Source organism: Coenobita brevimanus, chromosome 57, assembly GCF_032717465.1.
Source record: "Coenobita brevimanus isolate Jiangsu-jjx chromosome 57, ASM3271746v2, whole genome shotgun sequence".
Classification (NCBI taxonomy): domain Eukaryota; kingdom Metazoa; phylum Arthropoda; class Malacostraca; order Decapoda; family Coenobitidae; genus Coenobita; species Coenobita brevimanus.
Genome location: NC_137010.1, coordinates 6,861,829 through 6,881,100, shown reverse-complemented (window position 1 = coordinate 6,881,100; position 19,272 = coordinate 6,861,829). Strand labels below are relative to the sequence as shown.

The window sequence follows — 19,272 nt, the reverse complement described above, 5'->3', positions numbered from 1 at the left end:
ACCTCTCTTCCTATTTCTCCCATCTTTCTGGTCACTCTTTATTATTCCTCTTTCTGTTTCAGGTGGCTCTGCATTGCATGACAAGCCTAATGGTTTCCTGTAAGCCAGGAAACCATTTACAACTCTGGGTGGTAACCATATAACCAACCCATAATGTTCCATATGTGTCAGCAAGTGGGTTAACAGAGGGTTAATGCTCCTCCCTGTAAAACAACTAACTCAAAGTCGCCCCTTGCAGGAGTATAGTATTTGGCTATAGATAGATAGGTCTTCCCTGTCTTAATCTGAGTCCATCTAAAATTTTGGAAAATTTGTGGCTGGTGTTTACATGCTGAAGGTTTTGAAGGTTTGGCTGATGAGTGATAATTGTGTGTTTCATTTCACTGAACAGTCTGTTGAGAGTTCTCCTAGTTTTCTGCTTTCTGTTTAGTATTTCTGTATCCAACCCTCTCTTTTTTCGTAGGATAAAATTTTCTTTATCATCATCCAAACACAATTCACCACAAGTATGAGAAAGTAGGGAGGATCAGAAAACAGGAAAAGGAAAACATTGAAGTGGGAATAGCTCTCAGTATTACTTTCTTTGCCTCACGTGTTGCACTGTCTGTGTTCCCAATATTAATATTTCTCCCCCCACCTCCCTTCCCTAGGCACAGCTGAGGACCGCCAGGGTTCAGTGGGACCATTCGACAGACCTCCTCAAAAATCATGTAAAGGTAATCGGTTTAGTTGGGAATGATTGGGAGGGATTTAAATTTCATTAAGGCTCTAGTGAGGGGTGGGTTGAATGACACAGAGTAAATGTAGTTGTAGTAAGACCCCTTAATTCTGGCTGCCAAATATTTCAGTACTGTATTTTCACTCCCTCTTCTGTCTTTCTTTCCTTCATTCTTTCCTCTTCCATCTGCCTATGGGTAACTCTTCACTGAGTGACAGGCCAAATGGTTTCCGGTACACCAAGAAACCATTTACTATGCTGGATGATAACCAAATTATTGCACCAGGGGGTTTAGTAGGTAATTAACCCTTTAACCGCGGGTATTGTTTTGGTCTGACTGTCCTCTCCCGCGGGGGTTTCAGCCAAATGTAAACAAACCTTTAAACCTTAATAACTCTGCACAGAATAAAGCTAGAGAAAAAAATAAGGTACCATTAGAAAGTACTAACCTTCAGCTTTCCATTGATGTAGGTTTCATGACTTTGTTGACTTTCACAGGACGGGCAGAGCCGTTAGAAGTGAGGGGTGTAAAATCACTATTTTACGCCCCACACACCAGTACCAAATGCCAACCACTCTCTCATAATAGTAATATAAACATACATGAACACTGTACATACGATAAACACCCACTCTGTGTTCACTGAGGTAGGTAAAAGGCACTTCACTGCGGCGTCACCCGCTCACTGACGTTTCAGGCGATCTTTTCATTATTTCTAACTTCTAATATTATTTTACATATAATCTGGGCAATATACATTATATTTACACTGCACTTATTACTATATTGCGTCACTGTCGCATCACAGAATTACACAAGTGCCGCAGATTCTCTTATTACAATATCACTTATTATACTGGCCAATATTTACATTTTTTTCTAGGCAAAATATCCCTTATTACTACATTATCCATTATACAATTATTGGTAAAGCACGTCACTGTCGCATCACTGTATATCACTGTCACTTTCAGTAACTCTGCACAGAATAAATCTAGAGCGAAAAATAAGGTACCATTAGAAAGTACTAACCTTCGGCTTTGCAATGATGTAGGTTTCATGATTTCGTTGACTATCACTGGATGGGCAGTGCCATTAGAAGTGAGCGATCTAAAATCACTATTTTTCGCTCATACACCATTATCAAATGCCAACCTCATTCTGATAATAATACCATAAACATATATGAACACTGCACATACGATAAACACCCACTCTGTGTTCACTGAGGCAGGTAAAAGGCACTGTCATTACCCGCACTTCACTGCCACATCAGCGGTGTTGTAATCACTATTTTTCGCTCACACACCATTACCAAATGCCAACCTCATTCTGATAATAATACTATAAACATATATGAACACTGCACATACGATAAACACCCACTCTGTGTTCACTGAGGCAGGTAAAAGGCACTGTAATTGCCCGCACTTCACTGCCATATCAGCGGTGTTGTAATCACTATTTTTCGCTCACACACCATTACCAAATGCCAACCTCATTCTGATAATAATACTATAAACATATATGAACACTGCACATACGATAAACACCCACTCTGTGTTCACTGAGGCAGGTAAAAGGCACTGTCATTACCCGCACTTCACTGCCACATCAGCGGTGTTGTAATCACTATTTTTCGCTCACACACCATTACCAAATGCCAACCTCATTCTGATAATAATACTATAAACATATATGAACACTGCACATACGATAAACACCCACTCTGTGTTCACTGAGGCAGGTAAAAGGCACTGTAATTGCCTGCACTTCACTTCCACATCAGCAGTGTTGTCGCTCACACAGCTGGACAGATACTGATGCGTGTTTGGTCCGGGGTGGGGTGGGGGGCCCAGGGGGTGGGAGGTGGGGCCCCAGGGGGGGGGAGGAAGGTGGGGGTCGGCTGGAGTGAAAGAACTTAATAGCTACTCTCCCTTGAAACAATTGGCGCACGGAAAAAACGCGGGGTATTCAAAATATTCACAAACATTCGAGAATGACACCCGCAGTTTGGTCCAGTTTTTGCAATGTCATTCTGGAATGACACCCGCGGTTAAAGGGTTAAGGTGCTCCAAGTGGATTGACCCTGTGTAGGTTTATATTCAAGGGATAGTTGGGGTTTATTGCTCAAATAATGGCACTTGGATGAGTGAGGCTGATCACTTTCATCATAGTCCCCTCGCGCACTGTAAGTTTTCTGTATGTGTGACATGATCAGAGAAAATGCCATGAGGGCAGGGTGGTCTTGTGCAAAAAGGTAAACATTCCCATGTATTTTATTTGCCCCAGAAATTGGTTATAACGGTATAAATTGTATACTATCATGTTCCCAGATATTTATGCTATACAATAAGCTATTAAAAACACACAAAATTGATGAGTAAAAGTGCTGTGAAAGAACCAAAATGAAGTGAGAATACTGTTGTTTGACTGAAAATTACTGCCCTACACTCTGGCACAAAATTTTGCCCTTATAATGCAAGAGCTAAGCATATGTCTAGTTGCAGAATTTTGCAAATTTTCACATGGTGTTGTCAGAATTCAGATATGACAAGTAGCTTTTGAGTAAATCCCCCCCTCCCAAACCAAACCAAACCGAAAACCAAGAGAATGTGGACTGTTTGAGAGTGTTGGTCTGGAAATAGACACCCTTCCCCTATGACACACCAAATATTGACACATCCGTTCAGACCAACACTGACAAGTGTGTCATAGGTTCATCTTCAGACTAACATTGTTTTGACTTGTTTCGAGTCATCGTGCGCGAAGGGGTTAAATGCCAGGACCAACTTGCCTAGCCTGGGGTTCCTACGTTCCTTATGGGGTGGCATAGGATTGGGTGATGGATGGATTACTCTGATTTGCTGTTTATATCACTTATGCCTTTTCCTTCCTGTGAACTCATCCATAAGGAGTGGTCATGACAAAAGAATGTTAAGTTTACTGTGTATGTACACATCTATGTTCTGTCAGCCAATCCCATACCATTTGATTTTTTTTTTTTTTTTTTTTTTTTTTTTTTTTTTTAACCTATATTCTTCCACACTGTGGTGGCTCGATCAGTAGAGAGGTGGCCTGCAGTCCTACTGGACCTAGGTTCAAATCCCCGCTGGGGCAGGAAACAGTTTAAGGATTTGAATTTCATTAAAAGCAGACTTTACCGATCTACCAGAAGACCCGCTGACATATCGTAAAAATACCCCCCACTAATACCAATACACCAGTCCTGTATTAGACAGCCCTTGCCTGTATTCAGTATGGGCGGTGGGTGTTAGCGCCAAAGTGGTAACATGTAGAGGTGTATGGTATGTAGGAGGATTACTGGGCCTTGGGAGCAGGCTGCGAAGCCTATGCGCAGTCGGGGGGGGGGGGGACTGCTGAGGACTTCATTTGGACCTTCTCAAATTAGATGCATTCCCCATAATTGTTTTCCTGCATTCAGGATACATGCTGATACCTCACATCATTTTGTTGCTCAGACCTGTCACTATTCCAGTGCTCAGTATTCCAGCTCATTTTTACTCTGACTGGTATTTCATCATTCATTTGTTCTGAACTCCTAGTGTTTCATCATTCCATTAATTAAATTTGTTCTCCCAGTATGTCAGTGTTTCATTACAGTCTGGCAAGAATATTGCTTTATTATGGCCTCACAATATTCAAGCATTCTAATACTTTACTTGTATGGTACTGTATTACAGTGTTCTGTAATTCTTTCTTCCCATATGCATCTTTCACTGATTCAAGCCTGACCCCAGAATGTTCGGCATCATTTAGCTTAGTTTGTCAATAGAGGACTAGAGCTGCCCATTAGGTTAGCAGTTAGTCTATGCACAAGCCTTTATTCTGGCATGTTAATATAATCTTTTGATGCTCAAAATAGCACTTGGGCCAAAGAGAACTACAGGACTATTCCTTTTAACTTATTTGCAATATACAGACAAATATTATTCCAGTATCCAAAAGGCAGATGAAGAGGAATCCAGTGATATGTGGTAATAACTGTTATTCTCGACAATGGAGAATTAGCATGAAACAGAGAATGCATGGTTATCTAGCCTACAAGGAATAATTCGAGAACATGCACACACATGCAAGGGCATAGGCACACACTCTAGCAAACTAATTAAACTATGATCTCTGTAGTGCATGTACTACCATTTGGCCCATACTCAGTCACTCTTCTGTGTCACCTTCCTCCCTAAACACTAACTGCTTTCTGTCTGTGTGGATCAGGTCAGGTCTTGCTATAAAGAAAGATGATTTAAGACAACAGTAGCTCCATCATTATGGGACCCAGCTTGATTGAATCCTCATTTCATCATTATCATTGTTCATCATCAATATCAATCATCAGTCCTGATCCTTCTAGAAGATAGGTGAGGTAGGATTCAAAACTAAGGTAAGAGAAAGTACAAAAGTGAGAGAACTGTCATTAACATGCTCACTGAAGAGGGTCACACAGTTATCGACAAGTCATTCAATCCCCAAGATCCTGGTTCCACCTTACAAGCTCAGCCATCTACACATGTTTCACATTCATTATAATGCACTTTTCATACAACTGCCAGATAATCATTGCTGTGTTATTGTAAATTTGCAAAGTTTTATATGTGCAGTTATGTAGTTATATTAGTGTTACAAAGCAGTTTGATAAAAGTTCATCTTCATCGTCATCAACCTGGCCTCGTTAATCTGTTTTTCATCATCATCATCATCTGGACCTCCTTTCCCACCCTAGGGCAGGGTGAAGAGTAGCAATGTTCAGACAGCCCAAATTTGCCCAGTCCAATGGGCCACACTTCCATTCACTCATCATTCAAGGCCCCAGAATCCTGGCTCTATCGGGTGCACCAAAAATATTCACCATGGTCTGTAGCTTCACGTAAACATATCTGATTGAGTCAATCCTGGCGCTGCCACGTTAAAAAGGGGTGCCAAATCCCTGATCATGCACTTCTTCTCACAACATTCATCCAACCAGCTCGATCTCTTGTCAGTTCTCTAGCCTCACCAACTTCCAAACCTCTCTTCCTCACACACTCATCCACCATATGTCTCCACCTTCTCCTTGGCCTACCTCGCCTCCTCCCTCCTTCAAATTTGCACAGATATACCTTTTTCACTACTCTATAGTTATCCATTCTCTCCACATGACCACACCATCTCAGTACACTCTCTTCGATTCTGGTGTCCACCGACTTCCTCACTCCACATCTTTCACGAATCCCATTATTTTGTATCCTATCTACCCTCTGTACTCCACGTACATTCCTCAGGAGTTTTTAATCATACATTGTCCACAGTGAATTGTGACCACTGTCACAGAACCTCTCGGCTGCATATAGCATTCCAGAAATGCCGATCAGCAGATTGCATTGTACCTTCCAGTAGAGCCATGTGAAATATTATGAACTTTTCTGTCATTTTTTGTGCCTACTGCATGCTTATGCTTGATGAGTGGGTCAGGAATTGTCAGTGTGGAGTGTAAACTTTGTCTGACTACAATGTCATCATGTTTGGGTCAAAACGTGATGAAAACACGATTTTTTACAACCGGTTTTCCCGCACCACAGACATTGGAAGTGCTTAGGGCCACTGTTGCCTAGTGGTTAAAATATAGTCTTCCATTGTTTTTCTCATACACTGATGGTCATGTCATAAAGGTTTCTCTGTCATTATTGGGATGGTATACAGAATGTAATGTGAGTAATGAGTAAGGTGGTTTTGGTATTGGTAAAAAGATATAAATATGCCTGGTGAGAATTACTAAAGTAGTCAGCTGAGTGTTGTAGGAATGGTATGTGGAAGGGTGGGATGGTATCAAAATGTCTAGTGAGTGATGAGCAAGATGGCTTTAGGATGGGTAAGGGAGATGTAAAAATGTCTGGTAAGAATGAATAAAGTGGTCTGCTGAGTGTTGTAGGAATGGTATGTGGAAGAGTATTAAGGAGGTAGGGATATCAGTGTCTGGTGAGCGATGAACAAAGGTGGCTTTAGGATTGGTAAGGAAGATATGAAAGAATGAAGTAGTATTAGGATTTGATGGAGATATTTGAATGAAGTGTTTGCAGTAAGATAGAAGGTGGACAAAGCATATGGGAATGACTGTGAAATATTTATGACAATTATTTATCAGGAAAAATCATATAATAAAATGAAAAGGAACAATTAGAAAAGTCGTTACTTACATATGCATAATGTGGATAGAATATTGTTGAATGTTGTGAGTTCTTATGATTTTAATGAAACATGTGAGAGTAGACAAAGGTTTAAGTGTTTGGTTTAGTATCTGCTGAGTGAGATGGGTGTGTATCCATGGATGATCAATACAGTTTCTGTATGGATGAGAGTTTAAGCATCGTGAGAAATGCTGATCAATACAGTTTCTGTATGGATGAGATTTTAAGCATCGTGAGAAATGGAAAATGAGCCGTGGAAAGAGGAGTGGAGTGGTGATGAATTGTGAAATGCTATGTTGCTTGTTGAGAGTGAACAGGATCTTTGCAGACTGGTTCTGAGTTTTGTGAATGTGAGTGAGATGGTCTGAAAGTAAATACTGTACTGTATAGACAACAGTAAAGTGATAGTTTTCAGAGAGAAGGTGACTTGGTGTGCTGGTGAATAGAGAGATACTTGTATTGGTGAATGGACTGAAGTGTCATTTTGCAGTTTTGTAGCATCATATCGTTTATAAAGACTCCAACATGCTTGCATGCATCTGCCTTGGTTACCTAATGACGACTCTTCACGCTACTCAATCTCTGACAGCCTCCCTATTCAGTTCGTTATCCCTGAGGCCACACATTAAGATCTTGTCCCTGTTCCTTTTTAGTCTGCCTCTCACAACCCTACCCTCGTCATTTACACCTCCTATCATCCGCACCCAATAGGAGCATTCACAAACTCCTCAAAGTTGCCAGTCTTCACTTGATAATTTGAAAAATAAAAATATGGTTAACCAACCTACTGTTTCGTGTTTCCTCCATCACTTTGCCCATAAATATAATTATATGAACATATTTACCCAATAAAATGAGATAAATAAGTTTTGGTATGATAAAGTTGAAGGGAATTGCTAAACTGAACCCAGTATACAGTGTAAACCTGGGGACAAATATTGTTCATAGCTTAAAAGAGATTACAGTACAGTATATTCATTTCCAGGTCTTTTATATTCTTCCATTGATTTCTTATTACCTCTCTTTCTGCATTTGTTCTATGCCATGTCCCTTTCTTTTTTTGCTATCATGCACCTTCTGTTAAACCAATCCATTTTCCTGTTTTCTTTCCCACTTACTCTTGGAACATGTTTCTCTACTTACTCTTGGAACATGTTTCTCCACTTACTCTTGGAACATGTTTCTCCACTCCCAAATTATAGATATCTAGAAAGATATCCCACTTCCTCTGCATCTCTCTTGTTTCTCTGAAGTTTCTCCAATCCACATTTTCAAAAAATTTCCTCAATCCTGTAAAGTTTGCTTTCCCATAGTTGTATCTTCCCTGTTGATAAAACCCATCTCTTGGCACCATGTTCCCTTTTATCATCTGGAACTCAATGACCACATGGTCACTTTTTCCTATAGGACACTGATATTTTAAATTTTCAACTACATCAGGTTCTTTAGTTATTAGTAAATCTAATCTTGCTGGCATGTCGTATCTTCTGAATCTAGTCTCCTCTTTAACCCATTGGGTCATTACATTACTCATTGCAGTATTTAACAATATAGTGCCCCATGAATCTTCACTGCTTCCCGAGTCCCATTCCTCCCAGTTCACCTCTTTACAGTTGAAATCCCCCATCATAATTATGTTATTGCTTTTGTCAATCACTTTCTTGAGATAGATTACCGTATCTGACAACATCTCCTGATATTCATAGTCCTTCCATGCCCTTGTCTTAGGGGGAACGTATACCACTGCGATGTCTCTCTCACCATTCTCTCCGGTTTCTAGTTTCATATTTATCGCTTCGGCCTTACCCTTTCCCACTTCCACATCTTCCACACTGATGTTGTTCTTCACTGCTATCATCATTCCTCCTCCCATTTTTTCTTTTCTGTCTCTTCTCCACAATTTGTATTTCCCATCTCCTATATGGATGTCAATATCCTCTCTTAACTTGGTCTCGTGGGGTTGGTGGAGGATTAGTGCCCCTCCCTGTAAAACAATTAACTCTAAGCCGTTGGCCACCCCGTTTGGGATACATGGCGTCTGGCAATGAATGAATGAATGAACTTGGTCTCTATAAAGCACATGATATCTGGTTCGTGAATCCTCAAGTAATCGTTGATTTCTAACCTTGCTGATAATCTTTCAACATTAGTATTTGCCACTTTCCAACTTTTTTCAGTGTCCTTTATTTCCTCTTCTCTCCTTCTCTACGTCGGTACCACTTCCTCAATTTCTGATCCATAACTCTCCAATAAAACACTGTCTTCTCTTCCTGCATTTCTGTTCGTTCTTTGCCTTCACTTCCTTTAACAGCTCCTTTATCTTAGCTCTTTCTTCCTCATTTGCATCTCTCCTTATCCAAACATTCTTCAGCCCTTCCTTTTTTGATAATTTCCATGTTCTGTTTATAATTTCATTTACTATTGCCTGAGACTTAAACTTTACTTTAAGTGGCCTCACCCCTCCCTCCTCGTACTTTCCTAGCCTAAACACTTCTTCAGTCTCTTCTTGAGCTTCATTGTTACCCTCCATAACTACTGATACTATCTCTTTTGCCTTATTCAGTTCTTCTCTATCCCTTTCTGACCTTACTGTCATCCATTTTTTGTTTAGTCCTGAAATTATCACGCTGTTTTTCATGCCTGCTACATCCCTGACTAAAGATTCTCTACTTCTTAGTACCCTAACCACTTCCTTTTCCACCTTTTCCCTGCTTTGTTGTTCTATGATCTCCTTCAGTTTATATTTCCTTCCTCCTGGATTTTCTTCCACCCCTTGTGCTGCTCCTTGATTTCCTTAATATGTTCATCATGCATCCTTGACTTTGATTCATAGTTTACTTTTCATCCTGTCCCTTTCTTCTTCCAACCTCTTATTTTCCTTCTTGAGCTGTTTTATTTCATTAGAGGCAGATTCATTACTCATTTTTAATTCCGTAACTTGCCTTTCTTGGTCAGCACTGCGTGAACAGACGTTATCCAACTTGTCCTTAAGTATCTTAATCTCTTTATCCTGTTCTAAGGTCCATTCCTGTAACTCTTTAATTATTAACCATACCTCCTTTAATTCCTGGACATTCCTCACTGCCATTTTTTCCACTCCTGCAACTCTTGTTAGATTCAATTTAACAATTCCTTTGCCCTTTTCCTTGTTGGTAAAGCCCTCAAATTCTCCGCCATCGAGTGTAAACAAAGAGCTACCTCCTTCGGCCATAATGCAACCTACGAAAACTTTACACTTTCACTGTATTTAATACTCTTGTTGGACCAGAATCTGCACTTTTTTCACTATTACCAGACGGGACCACCATTCACATATTCATTTTCATAATCACAATAGGCTGGGTTCCTTTTTGCCACTGGTTCGGCGATTAATTCCTCACGATCCACAAAGAGCTCCGTCTCCGTTGGCGACCTGTGTGTGTGTGTGTGTGTGTGTGTAATGTAACAGAGTGACTGGTATGGAAGGTGAAAGTGAGAGTAGCCAAGAGAGGTGGGAGGAGTGCTGTGAGTGACAGATTAGAAGGGAGATGCTGAGGAGAAAAATAAAAGGTGGAGTTAGTATAGGAGTCAGGGCCAATTGAATTAATTTGGAGCAAATGGATTTAAAATATTTTTGGAGTGCACAATAGGGGTATTTGGTTATGAATGCTCAAGCTATGAGGTGTTGGAAGAATATTTTATCTGATGAAAAAAAGAAAGGAATGACAGAGTCACTGAAGTCCTGTTGTTGGCTACCCATCATCCCAGATGATTTTTCTGCCTGGGTGTAATCCTTTGTATTGGTGTGAGTTTATTCAGCATAGGAAAGACCACTTATAGTGAAGGGTTTAGAAACAGCTTCCATTTACTCCGTCACTGTGAAGAGGCTAATATATGGATGCAAATTAGATGTCTGCTTGAAAGATTTTAGTTAATTTGTGTATTAATCTTCTTATGCAATAGAATCTCATTACTTTGGCATCTGATATTTCAAGATTTTTCTAAATTAGTAATGAAAAATCTCTTGGCATTGGCTCTGATTTGTCAAGTTAGTGATGACTTTTAAATTGGCAGAGCCAAAAAATTATAACCAGCAGAAATAAGCAGTGCAGTGTCAAATTTTGTTGAAAAATGAAAGAAAACTATTCATGAGAAGAGTTTAATTAAGAAATTACTATACAGTAAGGTGACAAATAAAAACAGATGAGATAGGGGTTCATGCTTGAGGAAAGCAGATGATATTTGGATGACTTAAGTACTGTAGTGAGGAAGCTTATAAAAAATGCTCTGTCTGTCTATCTGTCTGTAGCTTGATGCCATAATCCCACAAGAGGTGTCTGTTTGTCCTTGAGTTAGTTGTTTTAATGGGAGGGGCACTGACTCTCTGTCAACCCACATGACATGTAGGGAACAAGTATGGGTTGGTTATATGGCAACCAACCAGTTTTGTAAATGGTTTCCTGTCTTACAGGATACTGTTAGGCTTGTCACTCAGCCACCTGAAAAGGAAAGAAGAGTACTTGTAATAAAAAGTGACAGGAAAGCTGGGAGAATAGGAGAAGAGGGCAGACACAGAAAAAGAATGATCAAGGTGAAGGAAGAAGTAGGCAGCACAACATCAAGTGAGTGGATGATGGTCGCCACCACCTACCACTATAAAAAGTGCTGATGGTGATACTGCCTTCAGGTATAATAGGCTTCAAACCCTTGTAAAAAGTTAATTTGTCATTATATCATTGTATTTTGCTTTGAAATAACATTGTGGCCATGTTTGGAGAAAGTTGGGGTGTCTGTAGTTTACAGTATTTGTGGTTTTGGCATATCTTGCTTTTATATATATATATATATATATATATATATATATATAAATGGGAGAAGGAACCAAAAGCCAGAAGTCTGCAAAGTTATTCCCTCCAAGAAGATAAAAAAGTAAAGGAGAGCCAGATTCAGGATCCATTCATTTTGAGATGCCTGGACACATTGCACTTAAAGGACTGGGGGTCATATTGGTAGTAGGAAATACAGACATAGGAAGGCAATTCCTGCACTGACCTGTTGCATACATGAAAGACTTGGAGTAATGGTCAGCTTTTGCATTAGAGAGTTGGACTGAAATGGAATGAGTTTGCTGCCAGATGGGTGCTACATGCCCACCTTAGTGGTGGAGGGATGCAAGCAGATTGTTCAAAGGAGCAACGACCATTGACACAGTGATAGAAAAGAGATAAAGATGGAAGAGTGTGGCAGAGAGACAGAGGTTGAAGGGAACCAATAAGGGGAGGAGAATTAATGAGACAAAAAATTTTCCACCTTGTTGAGAAGAACTGTATGTGGGGGAGCCTTTCCACACGAGAGTTGTAATGTACATGGGCAAATAGCACGGGGTCTGCTTAGCATACTTAATCTCTTGGAAGCAGATTTTACTAGAGTGGTACTATGATCTTTCCAAGATAAATCTTGTAAGAAACTTTATCTCTTGGAAGCAGATTTTATAAGAGAGGTACTATGATCTTTCCAAGATAAATCTTGAGAGAAACTTCAAGTATGTTCTAAGACCATGCATGATTGAGTTGAATATTGTAAAAAATTAGAAGATATTCCTGCAGGAGATTGTGATAGGTTGAAAGATGCTAGAACTGATTCCCCCCCCCACCCCCACCCCCCGACTCTGGGCAAAGGCATCAGTGCTTATTTCTCGGGGACAGTGACCTATCCCAAGGCCCAGTAGTCCTCCTACACCTCCACATGTCACCACTTCAGCGCTAACACCCACCATCCTTATTGAATACATGCTAGGGCTGTCTCATACAGGATTGGTGTATTGATATTAGCGGGGGTATTTTTACGACATGTCGGCGGGTCATCTGGTAGATTAGGAAAGTCTGCTTTTAGGAAATTCAAATCCTTAAACTGTTCCCTGCCTCAGCCCCAATTCGATCCTGGGTCCATTAGGATCGCAGGCTGCCTCTCTACCGATTAAAGACAAGATTACTGTTACCCCAATCAGGTATGTGAGCAAAGTCAGACATTAGATGTGCCTGACCTCATGCTGTGTTTGTTAAAGTGACAGCTGAGACACACTGCAAGAAGCTAATGGAAGTCATCAGTGTATGAGTGGACAGGGTTAGATGTACAGCTTAGAAGATTGTTGATGAGTAGAAGGAAGAGAGTTGATGTGACAGAGCCCAGAGGAATGCCGCTATTGATAGCTCTAGAAGAATGGTGGCTCTTTACAACACCAGCAATTGAACAACCAGAAAGAAGCCAGAGTTGAAGGTATAGATAGAGGGATAGAAACCTTAAGAGGACAGTATGTAAATTAAAGATTTCTGCCAGACGACTGAAAGCCATCGAAATGTCAAGCAATGACATAGGTTTCGTCAAAGTCCCGAAAGGTGGATGACCAAGGGTCTGAAAGGAAGGTGAGAAGATGAAAGAAGTTTGTGATCAATGCTTTAAATTTTTTTTGCTAAGAATAGATTTAAAAACTTTCAAAATATAGGATGTTAAAACAGTTGGGTGATAGAGGGCTAGGAATGGTCACCTTTAGTTAGGACAGACTGAACAAGATGCAAACTTCCAGCAAAAAGGAAAGGTGCAAGTTGACAGACAAAGGTGAAAGAGTTTACCTTGGCAGGGTCTAAGCGCAGAAGCACAGTTCTTGAGGACAATAGGAGGGACTCCATCAGGCCCTTATGCCTTGTAAGTACAATATTGAGGCCAGTGAGAGCAGAGAGTACATCAGTGGAAGAAATTTCAATGTCAGTCGTGAGAAAGTCAGGGTGGGGGGGGAAATAATGGAGGAACAGCACCAGAATCATCTAAGTTGGAAGTGGAGGAGAAAGTCTGAACAATGAGTTATGCTTTTTCAGTAGAAGAAACACCTGCAGAGCCATCAGAGCAGAAAAGAGGAGGGAAAGAGAATGAAGTAAAGTTGTTAGAGAGGATTTGGCAAGGTGCCAGAAGGAGCGGAAAGAATCTGAGTCAGAGAGATCAGAGCATTTAGTACAAATGAAATTATCTTTGGCAGAGTGGAGAACAGTCCTAGCAGGGCTCTAGGCAGGGACATAAAAGAGATGAGATTCAGGGTTGTGTTGGTTCCAGTACCTTCTATAGGCCTTCTTCTTGTGGACAGATATGCGGGATCAGTATTCTGCACATTGAATAATTTGATAAACTCCTTATATCAACAAAGCACGAGCCTCAATCTTGCCAAATTAATGAGGTCCTGCTGCACTATCAGTGGTCCTTAATTTTCCTGTACAACACTCTTACCATCTTTCTCAAGAATTGGAAGACGATATTAACCCATTCACTGCATCTCTTTGGAACTCACTTCCCCAGAGTTGTTTCCCCCCAAACTTCAACCTACAGCTGTTCAAGTCTAACTGTTGCAGATATTTTATGAACAGAGGACACCAGTAATCTGGTGTATGGATTATTATTATTTTTTTTTATTATTCATTTGTTTTTCCTTCCTCTGTTCTGTTAAAAAATATATATATATTAAAGCCAAGAAACTATTTACAACGCTGGGTGGTTACCATATTACCATCCCATACGTGCTCCCTACGTGTCAACAAGTGGGTTGGTGGAAGGTTAGTGCCCCTCCCCGTAAAACAGGTAACTCAAAGTCAAGTGGCCACCCCTTACGGGATTATGGCGTCTGGCAATAGATAGATAGATTTTTGCTGCCATCAAATGATTATACTTGGCTTGGGAAGGACTTCTTAATTCTTTCTTTCAGTATACAGTAGTGACATGGTTTATTTTATTCATGTTAATGCCATGGTGTTGTATTCAGCTTAGGAAAGATCTCTTCTCTAAAGTGGTAAGAAACAGTATCCATTAATCCTTTCAGTACAGTGAGTACTTATTTCCTGCTACTGATTGATGAGGATATTGAGTTTAATCCATGCATTAAGAGAAGTCTTTCCCAAAAATTAATCATCAGGCATTATCAGAAAATGAAATTTAAGAACCACATCCTTTGCCTGCAAGGGTTAAGTAAAACTTCTTGTACTAAAAGTTTCTATTTCGTTTTGCACTCCAACTATTCTTTATTTTTTCCATAGCACCTTGGGATTCCGAGATGACACACTTCTTCATCCAAGAGTACCGGAACGTGAGTGGGATGGTGACAAAAAAACGTGATGCTTTCTTGCACATCTCTGACAAGATGAACCAGAAGGGATACGATGTCACCCCATACACTGTGGAGAAGAAGTGGCACAACCTTATCAAGGCATATAAGAACGTGCTGTACAGGGCGATACGCAAAGGGGATGAGAAAATCAGCTGGGAATACTTTGAGGTAAGGGAGATTAGAAGTCCAGTACAATCAGTCCTCATTATGTCTTAGGAATGTGTTCCAAAATATCACATTTTATAAACAGTTGGTACCATAAATGGTGGGAAGTGGTAGATATAAAATTGACGGTTTTCATTTTGTTTACAAAGGCTTCAACGCGCTTGCTTGCGTCAGCCTTGGTCACCTAATGGTGGCTTTCCAGGCTGCTCAATTTCTGGTAGCCTCTCTATTCAGTGCCTTATCCTTGAGGTCACACTCTGTGGCCTCGTTCCAGGTCATTTTTAGTCTGCCTCTCCCAATCCTACCCTCAGCGTTCACACTTGTCGCTTTCTGCACCAAATTGTCATTCCCTATCCTCTCCACATGCCCAAATCATCTTGATCTACCTCTCCTTATCACAGTATCAATACACTCCTGTCCCATCCTTCATCTTAACTCCTTTTGTAATTTTTTGTAGACTAGTTCCCCCCCCCCCCCCAATGCTGAATACAGTGAGCCCTTAAGTTTCGCATCTAATTGGTACCGGTACCATGATGTTGGCGTGAAACCAGAATTTCGCCAACTGAAAAGTATTAATTCGGTGGTAAAAAATCTAATTGGTTCTAAAGCCCCTCCCAAAGTCACTCTTTTTCTCACTTTTGAGACATAAACCTCATAAAACGGAATACCAGAATAACTGACAACCATATGAATTTGATTAAAACATTAAGAAACATTAAGAGCCCCTCCCAAAGTCACCCTTTTTCTCACTTTTGAGACATAATTCTCATAAAACAGGATACCAGAATAACTGACAACCATATGAATATGATAAAAACGTTAAGAAACTTTAAGGAATTCAATCACCGGCCAGAAAAATCTTCATCTGATCCTCTACTGAATGCTTTTTCCTCTTCATACCGACTCGATACTCATGACGTTCTTTTCTCTTCATGCCACCATCCTTTGAACTTCCCAGTATTTCACTGTCACCACTATTACCTAGTCCTCCAATGAATGAAGAGGAAACCATAATACAGTACAGGTAGACCACACGAGATCAATAACCGAACAAAGGGCAAAGCAAAAAAGGTGACCACAGCTGGCCGGAACTGTGAAAAAAAAAAGGCGAACAACAACTGACGATTGCCTTGCCCACCAGAACCCCATATGTTAACTCAAAAAGGTGAATTCTTGATCGTGAGACATAAGTTCTTGGAAATTTTGGGCTTTCCTGCAAAAGGTAAATTTCCGTCTATCTATCTGTTGCCAGACGCCTCAATCCCATTCGGGGTGGCTTTACAGTATGCCACACTGGTTCAACCACAGCACCCCTTATGTCCGCCAAGCAGTACGTGGCCAGGAGAATGCTCCCAAAGTTTATTACCCTGGCGGGGCGTGAACCCTCTCTCTCCAGTGTACGAAAACACACACTTTACCACTGTACCACAGAGGCTCCACATATATATATACTGTATATATGTGTATGTATGTATGTATATATAGTCACCTAAGGCACGGCTAATTGGTTCTGGACCGTGCCCGTGCCATAGAAAACCGTGTCATACAAATAACTAAACGTATGGGAAAAATGGAATTTGGTTCTGGATGTTCATCCGAAATCCCACTTTTCCCCATTTATCCCCACTTTACTCACCCACACAATCAAGCAATCAGTCAGTGCATGTATTACACATAACAATAGGCACAAAAAATGGGAGGGTGGTCAGCCTTGTGTCTACTTGGGCTATACCACGCACTGCAGATCGAGCAAAAAAAAGCTTGGCCAAGTAGACACAGATCAGCTGACTGACCAAAACATTAAACATGGCGGAGGCTGCCTGGTCAAGCACTGATTGAAGAAGTTTATTTGATAAAGTTTGTATGCTCAAGTGTCAACAAAACGCACATTTAACACATTAATAATCATTCTTATATACGTGATGATGATGATGGGAGGAATTTTACTTCGTCTTAGCTCAGAGATATTGTAGGTGCTTCGTCATTCACCCATTCATATCGATTCTACAAATAAACCTGTAAACTAGCCACAATACCCAAAGAATTTTTATTGTTTCATTACTTAATAAAATGAATTTGGTGAAGTTTAACCTCCTCATAAGAGAGAAGAAAGTCCACAGTTGGAGCACTTGTAGTATGGAGCTGAAGTGGTCGCCATCTTCTTTGTTTACAAACAGGGAAGCGTGCCACCGGGGGAATTTCCCTGCACGTTTCAAACCTTGCTGCGCCCGTGCCATAGGTAATACATGCGCTTTTTTTTTGGGGGGGGGGGGCTGGCACCTTGCCGTGGCATAGAAGTCTGCGCCACAGGCGACTTGACTATGTATATACTGTGTGTGTATATATATATATTTATATAAATATAATATATATATATATATATATATATATATATATATATATATAATATATATATATGTAATGTATATGTACTGTTTTGTTTCGGTTTTAAAGGCTCCAACATGCTTGCATGCGTCGGCCTTGGTCACCTAATGGTGGCTGTCCATGCTGCACGATCCATTGCAACCTCCCTGTTCAGTCCCTTAACCCTGAGGTCACACTTAATGACCTCGTCTCATGTCTTTCTCGGTCTACCCCTTGTAACCCCACCCCCAATATTAACACTTCTCACATTCCTCACCCAATTATCATCGCCCATCCTCTCCTCATGTCCAAACCATCTCAATCTACCTCTCCTCATCACAACACCAATACACTCCAGTCCCATCCTACCTCTCAACTCTTCTATCGTGAACCCAGCCCCCCCAGACCTCGGACGCAGGGACGCACTACACATCCACCTAATCATTGTCATTTCTGTACGTCTGAGCTGGCGAATATCCTCCTCCTTCACTGCCCAGGTCTCACTACCATACAGCATTACACTCCTAACACATGCTGCATACAAAGACCCCTTAGCACGTAGGGAGAGTCCTCTCAATGTCAGGAGAGGCTAGAGCTCCATGAACTTCTTCCAACCACTTCTTACCCTAGCCACAGAGCTAGCTCCAGCCCCACCTTCAGCACACAACATGTCTCCCAAATAACAAAACTCTTCCACACACTCAAGAGATTCACCAGCAAGTTCAATTCTTTCTCGTCTGACAATCTCCACCTGCTCTTCCCGACACGCCGTACACATAAAATCAGCATTATCTCACAGTCTACCTCTGATACCACTACATCTCTTATGCACCTATTTATCACAAACACCGCACAAGATGGAATTACTTCCCACGCCCTTGTTGCAAACTGCACATGGCCACTCTCCCTCGTCTTTGATAGTACCGCCACCAACCCTAGATATCACTTTTGTTTTATCTGCATTTACCCTTAAGCCCTTGTGCCCCATACCATCTCTTCACTTCCCAAACCTTTCCTCCGCCTCCCTTTCGTTCTCTGCAATCAACACCAAATCATCAGCATACAACAACTCCCATGGGAGTCCGTTTCTAAAGTCACGTGAAAGGGCTTCAGGTACCGTGATAAACAACATGGGACTCAAAACTGACCCCTGATGCACACCAGCATTCATGGAAAACCCATCACTCAAATCTCCATTCACTCTTACCTGGGTGTGAGCACCCACATACATAGCCATAACCACCCTAACCAGCCACTCCTCCAAGCCAAGCTTTCTCATTGACCACTTCACCACCTCTCTAGGGATTCTGTCAAAGGCATTTTCCAAATCAACAAAAACAAAATAAAGATCCCTTCTCCTACCAATATATTTTTCCTGAAGCTGTCGAACAATGAATATGGCATCAGTGATCCCCCTACCTGGCATAAACCCAAACTGCATCTCATCAATATTCACTCTTTCTCTAATCATACCTTCTAAAACTCTCTCCATTACCTTCATTATCTGATCTAAAAGCTGTATACCTCTATAATTTCCTCTTTCCAGGGCATCACCCTTCCCTTTATTCACATTTACAATTACACTCTTCAGCCAATCATTTGGGACAACACACTCATAAATAATCCTGTATATCAGGTCAGTGACTTGACTTCACCCCTATATCGCCTGAGGCCTTCAACATTTCGGCAGTCAACCCAGACACACCTGCTGCCT

At 40.9% G+C, this 19,272-nt stretch overlaps 1 protein-coding gene across 1 annotated transcript in view; it reads left to right on the top strand.

Annotated features, from left to right (window-relative positions):
* The window catches only part of LOC145402273 (uncharacterized), a 45,889-nt gene that overhangs the window by 17,388 nt on the left and 9,229 nt on the right, over positions 1-19,272 (top strand). The window contains exons 3-4 of the mRNA XM_080274401.1: positions 642-710; positions 14,959-15,197. Of these exons, the coding sequence (XP_080130527.1) occupies positions 642-710; positions 14,959-15,197 (308 nt within the window). The remainder of the gene's footprint in view (positions 1-641; positions 711-14,958; positions 15,198-19,272) is intronic.